Raw genomic sequence first — 17,711 nt, forward strand, 5'->3', positions numbered from 1 at the left:
TATTTTTAACATTTTAAAAGTTATTGTTTTATTTATTTATTTTTAAATGAGACGTATCCAGAATTGTAATATATAAATACATTTACATAAATATATACTTAAAATCATACTGACATATATTTATACTGCAATCTTCTACCAATAAATTAAGACATACATACAACATAAAAAAACATTTCTTATTTATACTTCAAATTAAATAAACAAAAATGTATAATTTACTGATGATATTAATTTAAACAGTCTCTAAGTATACTATACTTTCTAGACTCCCACTTGTAAATAATGTTTACTCAATTGATCCGTGTGATTTCATTATAATCACACCTTCATTACACAAACACATTTCATTACAATGAAATTGTAATGGAATGAAATTACAATGAAATTTTCACACCCTCAATTTCAAATAAGTATGAACAAGGTTCATTCGCTTACATAATTAGCATTTCTTGAAGCTTTTACCATCTGGATGGGTTATTCATTTCTTTTTAATGAATGTTTTTTATCATTTTTACCTTGTCCTACCTAATATTGTTTCTGAATGGTAAATGTTTTTATTTTACCTGATAGTATAATATAAACATGTTATACCTTGATTCCAGTAGATGCTAAAGATTAACATCTAGCAGGATAACACTGGCTATTTTATGAGATAAAATATGATCTTTAAAAGAAATGTAAATTGGATAATATTACCATTTCTTTCCTTCTACCACAAAAAGTAGGGAACATTTCTTTTTTAAAAGTCTTTACTCTCCATTCAGCAAGACTATTTGTTCAGATCAATGAAGCATATATGTCTTGAATTTATTCCAAGCTTGTGAATTATTTTCGTTTGAATATTAAAATTTAATAACTTTTTATGTAATTTTTCTTTAAAATAAAAAAGCATGTACATAATTGTATATATATATTTTTACAATTACTGTAAAATATATAACACATTTTTTTATTAAATAAAATACTTTCAGTTCATGCAAAAATTATGATACACCAAAACAATTTAAACGTTACTGTATTATATTTTTATTTATAATGAATTTAAAAATATAAACTCACCTAATGATATTTGGATGATGCACAGATTCCATGCTTGATATTTCTTTAACCAGCATTCTACGTGATTTAGATGTCAACTTTGCTTTATCCAGTACTTTAATAGCAACACGTTCTAAAATAAAAAATTAAAAAAAAAATTATAATGAAAACAAAGATCATTTATTACTCTAATAAATTAAAAGTAATAAATAATTGTACATAAAGAAAATATATCAATTAACAAAATCATGTGCTACAGCAGAAAAAAACTATTTTTCAACTATTTCTAAAAATTTATTTCCATTTAAATAAATTGTTTACACTTCTACACCCGTACTTATCAACATTTTTTTTTTTTATTTTGAATATAATTTCTCATAATAGGTTACAAGCAGATTTCAAATCAGCACTTGGTCTTGTTTAAATCACCACTTAAACTGATATGTGGTGATAGAAAAAAAATTGCATGATAGAAAAAATAAACAAATTAAAAAATACCAAGTATATGACAGAAAACAAACCTGTATGTTAGCCAATATCTGTATCAAAATAAGTAAATACTATATATCAAAATTAACATATTTTTTTAATAAAATATGTAATAAAAAAATTTTATACTAATTTATAATTTGATAAAATTATTTATCAAACAATTTATAATTTGATATTAATACTTTGATATCACACATGACTAAATTGTTCTAAATTCATGTTATAGATAAATCTTAAAGAAAACATGTGAGATTAAAACACCTCTGTATTAAAATAAAATGTGAAAATTGAAATAATATAAAATGATATAAATGACATCTGTTGTCACTTAGACTTTGGGATTTAGCTTGTACACTTCCTCATTAAAATGCATGTGTAACAGCATGCTTATAATAGTTAAGATAATCTTAGAAAAAATGTTATTGGCTGTAGATTTATACACGTAAACATTGATCAAAATCAAAAACAATCTATAGAATAACACATGAAGAGAGAACTACACAAATAACAAATATAATAATAGAAAACAAAGAAAAAACTGCAAAACTGTTGACTAAAAAATTTTATGTCATTCTAAAATCAGATCATTGTTAAATTATTTAAATTGTTAATCTATCATAACCAATAGTTACTGACAAAATAGTATGTAAAAGAAACATAATAAAAAAAGAAATTAATTAATGATAAAGTAGTAATTAAGAAATAAAAATAAACACTAATTAACAAATAAGCAAATTTACAAAATATTATAATATGAGTATTTTTAATAGGTTTATAGAATAAAAACAAAACAAAACATAAACAACTGTTTTTTTTAGGATATTCCAACAAAAGCTGAAAGAAAAAACATTCAAACCACTGAAAACTACAATTTAAGATTACGCAGCATGACCCTTATGTAAAATATCCAAAGAAAAGATAAAAATAGCATGAAACATAAAATCAATCAGATTGGCTTTATTATCTGGATGTTTGATTGGTTTTTCATTTTATGTTTTCTTTAGACAGTTTGGGTTTCATTGGAAAAAATAAATGGAAAGAGGGATACCCATTAATTATTGTTCTTATGATAGAAAATTTCATGGAGTATATCTTTTTAAGACAACCCTAAAAAAACAGACCTGCTGGTAATTTTTACTAAAAGAGTTGGTAGCTCATACATTAAAAACGCTGACAACGAAGTTGTTATACCTTCCAGGGATTGGTTATTTATTCTTATGTAGTAGAAAGATAATGATAAATGAAAATAGTTCAAAAGATTTAAAAAATCAATATTTTTTACTTTTTTCTGCTCTCTCATCCCCAGAATTACCCCTAAAAAGTTTTTTTTTTAATTTTTCTACATTTACTATGATAAATGAAAGATAACAAAAAAATTTCACTCAAAAATGTACAACCAATAATAAGTTACCTAAGATTTACTTTTTTGTGGGTCGGGGTGAATATGATGAAATTTTATTGTAATATTATTATATAAAGTTGAAATAAACTAAAAAAAGTTTTAAAAAATTACAAAAATTGATATTTTAATTTGATTGGCTTTCCTCCTTCCAATACTGTTCCCAATATATTTTTTGGGGGGTTGTTTACACTAGGAAGACAGTAAAAGAAAATTGTGTTGAAAGATATGCAATAAATAAAAAGCTTATTTTTTTTTATTCTGGTGGAAGGGGAAGAATTTGGGGATAAATATCTTTTTAAAATTGGTAAAATAAGCATGTACAGATGTACTGCAGTTGTTTACAAAATTTTGAGAAAATTGATGCCAAAGAATCTACTTAACCTACCTCTCAGAAATATTGACCTAAACTTTTACCAACTAATTGCGCCATATAAATTAGCCTCTGTATCAAATTTTATCAAAATCAGTTAATCCAGTCAAAAGTTATTGAGCTTCAAATATGCCAATACACTTACATAGAAACATTACCCTGACTTTTTATTTTTTGTTTTTTATGGTTCTTGGATCATGAAATGTCAAGAAATGTAAAAACACCCAAACCCCTTTCTTTGACTGATTACCATACTCTCCTTCTTGCAGCATAGCTTGGAGCTATGATGCCAGGAAAGTAAAATTTAGGGTTAGTTCAAACCAATCAATTGATAAAATGGTTGATTATTTGATTCAAATTGACTAATCTAGGTTTCAATTCTTGGCAAAAACCATCATTTTTTACCTACTTTTTCATTTATATTATCTTCCTCATTAAAATATTTATATATACTATGTTAATGTTTGTAACAGTAATTTATAAATAAATTAAAAAGAAATGAAGGAACTTAATGTTAGGTATGAAAATTAATGAAAGGTAAAACTTAGGGAAAGACAACCACTATAATGTATAAGGCAAATAACAGAATATGCAGGATACAACAAATATTTCAAAATTAAGAAATTTTTACAATAATGTATTGTAAAAATGTTAAAAAAGGAATGGTATAGAACCAAACCAGCATGTGTCTGATGGTATATTGAAATATTCAATAATAATGGAATAGAGTTTCACAAACCTGGTTTAATGCACAGAAGTAAAGGGATAGTTTAATAGAAATACAGGTGTAAAGGGATAGTTTATTGGAGTGGCAAGGGAGGCTGTCAGTAAAATGACTTTAATAGGATTAAAACAGTTAGAATTGTTTTAATAGGATTAATATAGATGAATAATTTGTTAATAAAAAGGAAATGCAGTGTTAATAATGATATTATATAAATAATAAGACAAATAAAACTTTTCGTAAGAGGCCAATATTGTCTTAAGATTTTATAGCACAATAAAATTTTTAAAAGAAGAGTACCATGATTATAGCAATAAATGTAATTGTAATAAACACATAATGATATTAATCCCCATGATAAAGTGTTGTTACCTGTAGAAAAAGGAATACTTAATCTACAACACTGCTGACAAAAAAGCTGCACAGTAATTCTGAAATCTTCTTGAAGGATAATTATATTTATTAAGAAGGTGAAAAATTATTTATATTTGTTTTCTTATTTCTTATTATTATTTATTTATTATGTCAACCTCATTGGTAGAGTGACAGCATTCATCCTATCATATGGAATGTTCTAATCTAGAACAATCCAAGTTAGGCTTCAATTCAAATCCCAGTTAGGCTTGGCATTTTTCATATACTACAAAAATCATTTTTCTGATCGTTCTCATTAGCAACTGTAGATAAGATCTAATATTTTAGTAGTTACTTGAATTAATAAATAAGGAATATAAATTTAATTAAAGAGAAAATATCCAAGGAAAAATTTATCTTTTCTTTAAAAATAATAATATAATAAGAATTATTCATGTTTATCTTCATTTCAGTTTCTTAGTGCTTTATCTCTGTAAAACCAACTTTCTCAATGAAAAATTAATATTATCAGCTGTTTTATCACATTTCTGAAAATAAATTAGTATGAATTCCCTTACCTATAAGCTTGTTTATACTAACCTCCCCAACTTGATGTTGACTAATTAAAAGTTGAGTTTTAATTATTAAGATTAAAAACTGCTAAATTAAAATAACTAAAAAAAACTAATTAAATTTGTTGACCAAGTTTTTTATGATGTATTTATTTAAAATTAAAATTTTTAAATGAATGCAATGAATCATTTGAAGAAATGTTATTTTTCAATATACAGACTACATATGAAATTTGTCACTTCTGTAATAACTACCAATAGGTTAAAAATCAACATCCATTAGAAAGGATTTTTCCCAATTACATAATACTAAAATTAAATTAAGATTGATGTATGTAAACTCCATGTAAATTATATATATATATATATATATTTGTGTGTGTGAATGTGTGCGCATGCATGTGTTAAAAACAATTTATATTAAATGGGATTATTTCTTTCAAAAAATTATGTAATCCGCTGTTTAAATTAGAGAGAGAGAGTGTGAAAGAGAAAAGCAATATTTTTAGATACTGTAATTCTAACATTAAAGAAATTTGTAAACTGGTAGAACTAGTTGTATATAGTAGTAACTATTTGTATGGTTTCATCCAACTTACTCCATTTAAGTGAAATAAACCAATAAAGTATCTAAGTAGGTAAAAAATTCGTAATTAAGTTAAACAGTTGAAAGTAACACAACTCATTTTATGTAAACCTTTAAACTTTTAACATCTAAATTAAATAAATCTGTTTCAAAAAACTTGATAAAATAAAATCAATTTTCTCAAATACCACATATGATTAGAAAGAAATAATACTAAAAAATTAAAAAAAAATCTGAATAAATAATGTAAGCGCTACATATTGTTAAGTCATTTTGAGTACTACAGTCATTACAGAATACATTGCAGTTGACTTGTAATATACAGAGTGATTCAAAGAAACGAGAAATTAAAAAAATTAAAAAACGTTAATGAAAATTTTTTTTAGTAAATGAATTTTATTTCATGTAATTGTACAAATGTTGCCATTTTAGGATACATACATTTTAGTTTATTTTTTAAAGATGACATCTTGCAGGTGACCTCCTCTTCTACGTAAACACTCACGAAGTCTCTTCGTTAAATTGTTCATGGTTTGACGTAACATCTCAACTGGAATTTCCGCAATTGCTTCTCGGATCTTTGCCTTCAGTTCTTCCGTTGTAGCAGGTCTACTGTGGAACACTTTGCTTTTAAGGTGACCCCACAAAAAGTAATCGCAAGCTGAGAGATCAGGCGATCTGGGAGGCCATCTAATGTCACCATTTGGTGAAATGACACGTTGTCCAAACAATCGGCGTACAGCTGCCATCGATATTCGTGCAGTATGTGACGTTGCTCCGTCTTGTTTAAACCAGACTGTGTAAAGAATTGGGGGAAATCTCTTTTGTTGTTCCACAACAAAGGTTTCAAGCACGGCTACGTAACGAGCCGACGTCACTGTAATCGCAAGACCGTTGTCATCCTCAAAAAAATAAGGCCTATAACACCGTAAGATGACATAGCACACCACACGGTCACTTTCTGGCTGTGCAACGGACGCTGGTGTAGCTGCGTACGATTTTCTTGTGCCCAGTATCTGAAATTTTGCTTGTTAACAAATCCACAGAGGTGGAAATGCGCATCGTCTGACATCCACAGTTCGTGAACAAATTCTTCGTATCTTCTGAAGCATTACAATACAGAATTGTGCTCGCACAACTGCATCGTTCGGTTTCAGTTCCTGGACGATCTGCAATTTGTGTGGATGGAATTTTAAGTCCTTCACTAACATTCTTCGAACACTTGCACTAAGCAATTGTAAAGATGCTGAGAGACGACGGATTGACCGATGTGGACTTCGTGTGACAGCATCTTGTAAAGCTTGAACATTCTGTGGTGTACGGACGGTTCGCTCACGGCCTGGAAGTTTCTTTTTCATTGCCGAACCAGTTTCCTCAAAATTAGATATCCATGTTTTAATTGCATGTGCTGATGAAACACGGTCGTGCCGTCCCAGATTAAAATGACGGCGAAATTCTCTCGAAATTCGCTCCCTCCACACTGTCATTGTTTTTGTAAAACGCTTTGATAGCAAATGCACGTTGCGCACCACTCCAAGGATTCATGACAATTAAATGGCAGGTTAGGTTAGAGAGGCTGGCGCCACTTGTCAAGTGGTACCAATCGCCCACGGCTACCAACACAACTTTCCAAATTTCCCGTTTCTTTGAATCACCAGTATTTTCCAGATCTAAGTGGGAGTTAAACCTTCAAGATTGTAGGATATATGTATGGTAATTATAATTAAATATAACTAAACCAACCAAAAAAATAGCACTGCTATAGAATAAATAAGTTTTCATAATCCTAATTCAGTTTTTATGAAATATTTTCATAAAGATAATCTCATCCAGAAGACTGAGAAAGATTTAATTTCCTTAATTTGCCCCCCTCGAGAAGACTTTTAATTTCTCCAAAAATTAATAAATAAAATAAATTTCTATGGTAGCTGAAAGCATAATTTGTATGCTTTTAATTACAACCATTTCAGATTTTAATTACAACCTTTATTTTTTTATTTTTTACTTTTAAGACCATAATGGATCACTTTAGTTCATTTTTTTTGGCAAGTTCTTTCTTTTCTTGCTGATTTGTTGTTTTTCAGATTTTTCTATTTTGCCAGTAATTTCTAAGGGTTTCAGATCTTCTTGCTCTTTCTTGTTCAGAGTACACCCGGCTTATTGTTTTCATGGGTTTTGATAGGAATCTTGTTTCTTTATTTTTTAATTTCTCATAGTTTCCGGTTTTCGTTTTTAGGTTTTCACGTGTTATGTCTCCTTATTCCTCCATATCTTTCTGTACTTCGTATAACCAGTTTGGTCTGCTTTTCTTGTTCCAGAAAAGTTCGATTAACCGTCTGATAAGTGTGGTCTCTTCCATTCTGAAAATATGTCCTAGAAAGGAAATTCTCTTCTTTCTAAATTTATTAGTTATCGGGATGATCGTTTTGTAAATCTCTTCGTTTGGAATAATTCTCCAAATCCCGTCTTTTTTAATGTATATTTTTAATCCTATATTTTTTAATTACAACCATTTAAGATTTTCTACAGACTAATTAATATGCAATAATACAATATACAATGATATATATATTTTTTTAATTGACATTAAAGCTAACTAAAATAATCTAAAAATGACTCATATCAAATAAAATTACAAACAAAATCATAAAATGAATGGAAATATCTAGAAAGAAATATAAGATATGTTGACAAATGGAGAAGCTTCTAGAAATGGAAAGTGTGAGAATAAGGAAGAAAGAAAAAGAAAATTTGATTATTTTAAAGTTCATAGTAAAATCAAAATTGTTCTTTGTGATGTATAATTTAGTTATTTTGTAGATAGTAAGGGTAAATAAATAACATTCGTTATAATTTTAACATGTATAATCTCAATATCCTTTGTAGACCAATAACATGATATTATCATGTTAAAATGATAATATCATGATGCTAACATGAAAACATGATGTTATGATATTATCATGATATCTAATAGTTCCTTATTTTAGTATATCTCCACAGTGTATCATATATGCACTTAAATATTCTTAACTAATACAATACAACACCGGAGCTGGCTTAGGAGGAGGAGGAATGGTGAGATAGGAGTTTTAGTCAGTAGGGTGCGAGTATACATAGGCTCTTAATAACATGTAGCTAGAACCTGTGCGAGTCTGACACTCAAACATTTATTGTGGGGGGGGGGGGGTCGTAAATGGCATTTCTCAGACTCATCTATAAAAAAAAAGTATATATATATATATATACAACAAAGAGAATTAATTGATGATAATAATTTTATTAGAGAAACTGAACAAAAATAAAAAGAAGTTCAGAAGAACAAACGTGAAGTTCTTGAAATTAGACAATAATTATAAAATACCTTTATAAATGTCATAAAGCCTTTCTCAAAATACTACGATTATCTGTGATAATCGTTTGTTATCTGTGATAACAAACATCACATGCACTGATCAACATTAACTTTCATGAAAGATACTAGTGGTACAAATGCAGACAATGCAATGTGTCACCAGTTTCAACAGGTTATTAAAAATGTTCTTTATTGTTAGTTTTAAAGCAAGAATATATCACCATTTGAAAACATGTGAAGTAAAAGTTTTTACCACTTATTCAAATAATAATAAAAGTTTTAAAACAATTTATCAACATAATGGGCAAATAACAAACTTTAAAGTTTTATAATATTAGATTTTCAGTCCCCATAGGTATATGGCTAAAAAATAGTAATACCTACAAAGGTACACCTACAGCAGTAGAGTGGCCAACACATGAAGCTTGGAAGGAGAGTAGTTTAAATTGGAATACAAGAGGACAATACTCTATACTGAATAACAGGGTAGCGTAGTAGGCTACATAATATAATAGAATTGTAAAAAAAAACACTTACTTATCAGTAATGTTCAGCCAGTTGTTGATTCTGTGATATATTATTAATTATTATTTATATAAAATATATTATTAATTAATCTTATATGATTAATAATTATTATTAATTATTTTAAAATAATTAATATTTTATATGATTCAACTATTATTGATTCAACTTTTTCTTTTTTAATGAATCTATTGAAAATGGAAATGACAAATATGAGTGAGTAAATTGACAAGTTGTTAATATGATTTGTTTTCATTTATCCTCCATTATTAATTAAAAAATATGAGTAACAGAGGTAAGAGGTAACCACTCAGTTAAAGTGTCACATTTTATCTCATTCACTCTAACACATTTTATCATGCTTCTAATAATTAAAAAAAATAAAATAACAAACATCCACAAACTTTTAAATTAATAAAAGTTAAATGCCAACTTTAGAACATTTCTTTTGACCTGGATTAAATATCTTTTAAAAAATTAGAAGGGTAATTAAAAAAAAAAAAAAAGCAGCTCTAATTAAACATAAAAACCAAACATTACTCTTTTATTTACTATTTAGTAAACCTATCACAGATAATCTGTTTTAACGTATAACACTTATTTTATACAATGTTATATTCTAGTGCCATTTAAAAACATGGAGGTTTATAATACATATATGCAGGCAACATCTTATGAACCCAACAGGTTGGTCTAGTGGTGAATGTGTCTTCCCAAATCAGCTGATTTGGAAGTCGAGAATTTCAGCATTCACGTCCTAGTAAAGTCAGTTATTTTTATATATATTTGAATACTAGATAGTGAATACTATTGTTCTTTGGTGGTTGGGTTTCAATTAATCACACATTTCAGAAATGGTCGAACAAGACTACACTTCATTTACACTCATACATATCATCCTCATTCATCCTTTGAAGTAGTATCTGAATGGTAATTACCAGAGGCTAAACAGGAAAAAAGAAGGCAATATCTTATGAAATGTCAAAATAAAAAATTACTTGTCATTAGGGTTAAATGAAATATGTACTGGTATTCTAAGAAATACTGACTGAAGACAGATAACAACAGAAGATATTTTTATTTTTTATTTTTTAAATGTGAAGTTATTTAGTAGTTTTTAAAGGGTAAACTAATTTAAAGAAAAAAAAAATACTAATAGAATTCAAAGAATATATGTATAATTAAAGCACAAATAGTATAATACATAGAACAGGTGTTAATTTGGCAACAACGTGATATGCAGATGTAAAATATTTGGCATCATTTTAATATATTGTTATTGTATGACTGCAGCATCTGTTGTATCAGCATTAGTATTTACATACAGAAGAGGCTAGGAGTTTTATGATGTTTTACACACCCAAGAGTTATAACAGATCTTCCCCTTCTGTATCATAAAAGACAGTTCTAAAAAAAGTATTGTATCTGTAAGCATTGCAACCAAAAAAGGTCTACTTAAATAAAAATAAAGGTATGATCAAAGAGGTATTAAAAGGTATTTTGGATTAGTTTTATTCAGTATGTATTTTATATATAGATAATTAGAATATCTATAAAGGAAACATGAGTAATAACTAATATTAATTTTTGTGTTGGCACAGTCAAAACAAAATATTAACGTCTGAATCATTAAGGGTTAAAAATACTCAAATGCACATGAGTGTTTCTTTTACCTATCATTTCATTCATCTAATCTTCGTAAAAATATGTATAGAAGCATGTTTGACGTACTAAGAGAAAGAAACAGAACTTAACGACTATTTACTACTGTTTTCATGTTATTAATTCTTTAGTAAAAAAAAATATTATATAAAATAAAGTTTGTATGTTACAGAATGTTTTTATAAACATGTTTTCTTAATGAATAATAATAGATTAATTAAAAACATTTTTTATTTTTACAGCAACAAAAAAGATTTAATTGAAAAAAAACCTTGAACATTTAAATACTTCCGCTAATGATATTTTACAAAAATAAAAGGAAAAATTATTATATTTTGATTACAGAAAATTTAAAGAAAGAAAAGAAATGGCACAGAAGAACATCGCAAGTCAAGAGTTCTAAGGTTCAAATCCTAGTAAAGGCAGTTACTTTTATATGGATTTGAATACTAGATCATGGATATCAGTGTTCTTTGATAGCTGGGTTTCAATTACCACACATCTCAGGAATGGTCGATTTGAGATTGTACAAGACTACACTTCATTTATATTCATATATATCATCCTCATTCATCCTCTGAAGTAATACCATACAGTGGTTCTGGAGCTAAATAGAAAAAAAAAGGTAGAACATCATGAAAGAAACTAAATTTTTTATTGGTCGAATTATTTAAATTTTTAACTGCACAATTCATAACACTATTACAGCATTATATGTTGCAACCATTTATTATATTAAATGAAACTACAGTATTTAAACTTACCTTTAGTGAGCTCATGTATAGCCACCTTAACTTGTGAAAAGTTACCTCTTCCAACTTCACCCTGCAAACGGTACAAGCCAACCCTCTTGCCCAAAGTTGTTTCTTGCTGCCACTTTTGATCATGGTGTAAATTATGAATTGATTTTTGGTATACTGAAAATCAAAAAAGGATATATATAAATAAAAAGCATTAAAAAAAGAACTGAAGACAAAATATCTAATTTTAAATCATTCATAACTAATCAGAAATTAATGCAATACAAATTACTAACCGTTGCCCAAGGGTTTACTTGTGTTGATTTTGGATTTGTACCTAGAATAAGTTTATAGAAGAAACAATAGATCTTTGTTAAAATTCTATCATAATTTAAATGTTGTTTTAGTGAGCATATTAACAAATTTGTTTGATACTGTACCTATTAAGGGATGAATGATTTTTTTCCACTCCCTAGGCCAATGTTTGGTGATATCAAAAAACTTTTCTTTGATCATTTTTAGGCCCTTTTCCAAAGAATAGTAGGAACTTTAAACGAATTCGATATTTTACTTAATAGGAAAGTTATAGCGATATTTTGTTTATGTTTTTTCGAAAAAGCCCCCAATTTCCACTCCCATGGTTCAATTTTACCCATTAACAAACTCGACCAAGATTTTGGATCGTTTATGTATCAATTTGAAAGTGACTGGCGTGGTTTTGGGGTCTGGGGGATGTGAAACCCGAAGATATGTCGAAATTTTCCGGAAGTCAAATCATGGTACCCATTACAATAAGTAGCTTTCTTATGAAATCTTCCTAAAAGTTTTTAAAATGGCTGCTATTACCGCCACACCCGCGCAAATGAAATACAATATGCGCGCACTTTAGTTACAATCATTAAATAAAATAAACAAAAGTATTATATTAAAATAAACTGATAAATATTTTTAATTAAGTTGTGTGTGTAGGCCGTGCATAAGAAAAAAGCCGCGTGACGGGAAAGTCCTATAAACCCACCGGGTTGGTCTAGTGGTGAACGCGTCTTCCCAAATCAGCTGATTTGGAAGTCGAGAGTTCCAGCGTTCAAGTCCTAGTAAAGCCAGTTATTTTTACACGGATTTGAATACTAGATCGTGGATACCGATGTTCTTTGGTGGTTGGGTTTCAATTAACCACACATCTCAGGAATGGTCGAACTGAGACTGTACAAGACTACTACACTTCATTCACACTCATACATATCATCCTCTGAAGTTATTATGTGAACGGTAATTACTGGAGGCTAAACAGGAAAAGGAAAAGGGAAAGTCCTACAACTGTGTTGTCAGCTTTTTTTCATACATTTATTTCTTCAAATAAAAAATTGTATTTTAATTGAGAAATTTAAACTGAGATGTTTATGAGAAATTTTTGTAGACATTTTTGTTTACGGCATCTTATCTACCCATGAATCATTAATTTGTAATACAAAAAAAATAATTCAAAGCAAACTTCATCAAAAATGATTTGTAACTCCACAGAAAATCTTCTTTTTTTTAAAGTAAACTAGCAGACCTGACAATGCTTCGCTATTGCTATATATATATATATATATATATATATATATATATATATAGAGAGAGAGAGAGAGAGAGATTGAGAGAGAGAGGGAGAGAGAGAGTTTAAATGAATACAATTGAAAATTTAATAAAAAAATTAAAAAACTGAACTTCTAAAATTTTACCTTTCACTTATTCTCCTTCCTCTTTTCCCTTTCCAACTTCTCCCTTTTACCCTTCTCCATCGCCCCTCTCCCAGTTTTTCCTTTTTACGTTTCCCGTTTTCCCCTTTTCTCTTTCCACCTTTCCCCCGTTTTCCATTTTCCCCTTTTGCCCGCGCGTAAATCGGTCCATTAGTTTTTTGGTCTTTAGCGGACACACATACGAACATGCCTTTTATATATATATATATATATATATATATATATATATATAGAATAAAAAATATGTTTGTATATTTGTTTGTTTCGTAAATATCTCGACACCGGCCCCACCTAGCGGGTATAGTTTTTGAAAAAATATTTCTTTTCACGTAACTAATATTCATATTCTGAATATGAACCAAATCGGTCCATAAATATATTTTTTCTAAATATCTCAACCCCAGCGCCATCTAGAAGGTTCATTTTTTGCAGAGATAATTCTTTCCATGTAAGTAACATGTATTCTGAATATGAAGCAAATCGGACCATAAATACAATTTTTCGAAATATCTCGACGCCAGTGCCACCTAGCGGGTCCAAACTAATTGAGAAACCTTCCCTGGCATGCGTCCAACCATTCCCCAAAGTTTCATTGCTATCGGATGAACGGTTTAGGAAGATATAAAAGACATATATACAGACAAACATTCATTTCTATATATATAGATAATATTAGTGGTAGCGTCTCGTCGTTCTTGAAGGTCCCGGATTCGAATTCCATTAATGGAAAGATGTTTTTTTAATGCATAAATGCTTCTAAAATTAATAAACGAATTATTCTAAAAAGATAACACCAATATTCAAACTAAAAATTTAAAAAGAAAATATCACAAAAAAAATTTATTTTATTTAGCTTTTAAATCGACATAAAAAAAAGGAAGCCATTTGATCTCAACTGAATACCTGTAATCTAATATAATATCTCGTGTTCGTCATTCCGGTCGATTTCTTATCGCCTTAATTTTAATAGCCTCTGTCATTTTGTATCGATTTTTTAGGTAATCTGTTACATTGCTATAAGAAATAAAATAAAATATTGCTATGTTATAAAATAAGAATTAAATATCTGGTGAGGCATTTGATCAATGTCTTGTTCTTATGTAATTAATTCATTAACTTAAACAAAAGAAGAATATTTTTAAATACTGGCCAAGTATTACATGACTTTCCCGGGTGTTAATAATAATTATTAAAAGAATTAGAGCCAAAAAAATACGTTTTTTAAAGGTGGCGAATATATTTTAAGAAAAATCTTTCTAAAATTATTCATAAATATGTTAAGCTTAACAAATTTGCTTAGTTTAATATTTCTACTTATGAGATGAACGGTAAAAACTTAATCTATGTTGCCGTGGAGAGATTTTTAGAGCACTTATATCGTACGGATGTTTGAAGCTGCATCCAATTTACCCGATTATAAAACATCATCTATTCTAAACAGTTTAGTTTACATACTTCTTCCGATGTTTGTTTGATAACTTTTGCATGCAACGGCTTATTCTACTCGTCTGTTATATTTTGAAGGCTTGTTCTAGATTTTGTTTTTTTTTTAATTACTGTGCTATTTTCTCTGGTTTTATGCAGTTAGTCTTACTTTGTTTATGTTTATATATTTCGCGTGAATATGTTGTTACATCCATTTGTGAGTGCTAGAGGGTGCATTTGTATTTTATAGAGTTGAATTCTTCTACATGGTCTTTAGGTTATACGAACTGTTAGATAATCTGTGGATCGTATTTTTAAAACATACAGTTTATGAGCAGTTAGATTGTTTGAGGTGTTGTGTGGAGAGAGTGTCATTTTTGTTTTCTATGTATATTGAAATTATGTTTTTGTCGATTGTTTGTTTTGCTGGGTCAAAAAAACGTATCTGTTTAATGTGCTCACATTCGGCTTTTAAATTTAATTTGCGGTGTGCTTTGTTTATGTATATCAATAATAGTCTAGGCGGTATCTGTTTTGGGCTGGAATTTTTCTATATGATCGCTAATTTTGGCTTTAATGCCTCCAGAAGATCATCAGAAATGATTATTTCGTTATGCACCAGTTGAAAAAGGTGTGCTTAAATTTTTATTAAACAAAATTTTAAAAAATCGCAAAATTATCAATTTTTTTCTTTTTCTACGTATTTGCGTAGATAACTCGACAACTGTTCATTTTATAAAAATTATCAAGAGAGAGAAAAAAGTTCTGTTATTAAATTTTACATACAATATCATCGATGGCAACAACTGTAAAAAGAAATGAAAAAAAAAAAGAAAAGTTTTTTTGGGAGTTTTTTCGAGTAGTTATATTATACATAAGATCTTCAGAGTTTCCCTCAAAGAACTTTCTGATACGATAAAGCAACACGCCAAATTTCAACAAAATCGGTCTGACAGTTTTTACACAAAAATTTTTAATCAAAATTAAAAAAAAAATGCTATTTTTACAGATAGTGTAGAGTCTGAAATAAAGTCTCTAGATACTTGAAAATTTAATCACATATAAAAGAGCACTCAAACTTACAAATGCATTTTGAAAAATTTAAATCGGTTAATTAGTAGAGCCTAGAGAATTTTCAGACATACTTGCAGTTTTTTGTTTTTAAACAAATTGAATATCTTCACGAATTTTTATCTAAATTAATTAAAAAAATACAGCTTAAAAGTACTGAAACACGTTTCTTTAAAAAAAAAGAAGAAGTTTCGATTCATTAATTATCTCCGGAGATATATTAGATCAAAGATGACCGCCACTGTGCAACTTTTGGAATAAATTATTATCGATAAATTAATAGACCGATATTTAGCTATAATTTGCGTTTGCAATATGATATTTGAACTTTTTAGCTTACAAGATATAGATTTTTTAAAAAAATAATCTTGTTTGTTAAAACTGCAAGTATGTTAGAAAAATTCCCTAGGTTCTTCTAATTAACCGATTTAAATTTTTCAACATGCATTTGAAAGTTTAAATGCTCTTTTTTATGTAATAACATTTTCAAGAATCTAGAAACTTTATTTCAGGCTCTACACAATTTGGAAAAAAATCGCTTTTTTAAAATCGGGATTGCAGAATTATTGTGCAAAAACTGTCTGACCGATTTTGTTGAAATTTGGGGTGTTGCTTTATCATAAGAAAACGTTCTTTGAGCCAAAACCTGTTGAAATTTTTGCATCAATAACAACGTATTTTTCGATTTGTAATCGATGATATTGTACGTAAAATTTAAGAACAAAACCTTTTTCTGTCTCGATATTTTTCTCTAAAATGAACAGTTATCGAGTTATCTAGGAAAATAGCAGAAGAAATATTGGATATTTTTGCGATTTTTTTACATTTTAATAGAAATTTAAGCACACCTTTTTCAACTGGCGCATAACGAAATAATCATTTCTGATGATAGAGGCATTAATGCAAAAATTAGCGGTCGTATAAAAAACGTCCAACACAAAACAGATACCGCCTAGACTATAATTTAAAATAGTAAAATCGACTGACCAAATCAAAAACAAATATCTGCTGAAATAAATCAGCAAGTTTAATAAATAAAAATGGTAAATTCCACGTTATACATACGCAATTACACATATTTTTCATTTTATTTTAGGAATGTTCAATGTAATTTTCCATTCTTATAGAAAGTAAATAATTTCATAACACAACCTTGATAAGTTAGAGGGGTGAATATTGAGTACGGCCTTCACAAATTATTTTAATAAACTTAAAAATTCTAAAAAGTTATCATATATTGGTCTCCTAATCGATATTCAATAATGAAAAAAAATATTGACAAGGCCTATAGGTTCAAATCCTAATAAAGGTAGTTACGTTTATTCGGATTTGAATACTAGATCGTGGATACCGATGCTCTTTGGTGGTTGGGCTTCAATTAACCACACATCTAAGGAGTAGTCGATCTGAGTTTGTTCAAGACTACAAATTTACCGGTACAGGTACAAGTCGCTAATGACTTTAATTGTTGATATGCGACTATAAATAAAAGTATTAAAGATATATATATATATATATATATATATATATATATGAGGTCTGTAAATAAAGTAATGAAACTAGTTTTTTGTTTGGCAGTCAAAGTGGCAACACTGTAAAGTTATTAGTAATCATGAACAGCTGATTAATATTACGTATTAATATTTTTTG

The 17,711-nt window shown here is 28.3% G+C and overlaps 1 protein-coding gene across 2 annotated transcripts in view; it reads right to left on the reverse strand.

Moving 5' to 3' along the window:
- Positions 1–17,711, reverse strand: part of LOC142328885 (serine/threonine-protein kinase NIM1-like) — a 197,269-nt gene that overhangs the window by 15,948 nt on the left and 163,610 nt on the right. For both annotated transcript variants that reach the window (XM_075373018.1, XM_075373016.1), the window contains exons 3-4: positions 11,848–12,000; positions 1,063–1,174 (exon numbers count right to left, since the gene is read on the reverse strand). In XM_075373018.1, the coding sequence (XP_075229133.1) occupies positions 1,063–1,174; positions 11,848–12,000 (265 nt within the window). The remainder of the gene's footprint in view (positions 1–1,062; positions 1,175–11,847; positions 12,001–17,711) is intronic.

This window comes from Lycorma delicatula, chromosome 8, assembly GCF_047948215.1.
Source record: "Lycorma delicatula isolate Av1 chromosome 8, ASM4794821v1, whole genome shotgun sequence".
Taxonomy (NCBI): Eukaryota; Metazoa; Arthropoda; class Insecta; order Hemiptera; family Fulgoridae; genus Lycorma; species Lycorma delicatula.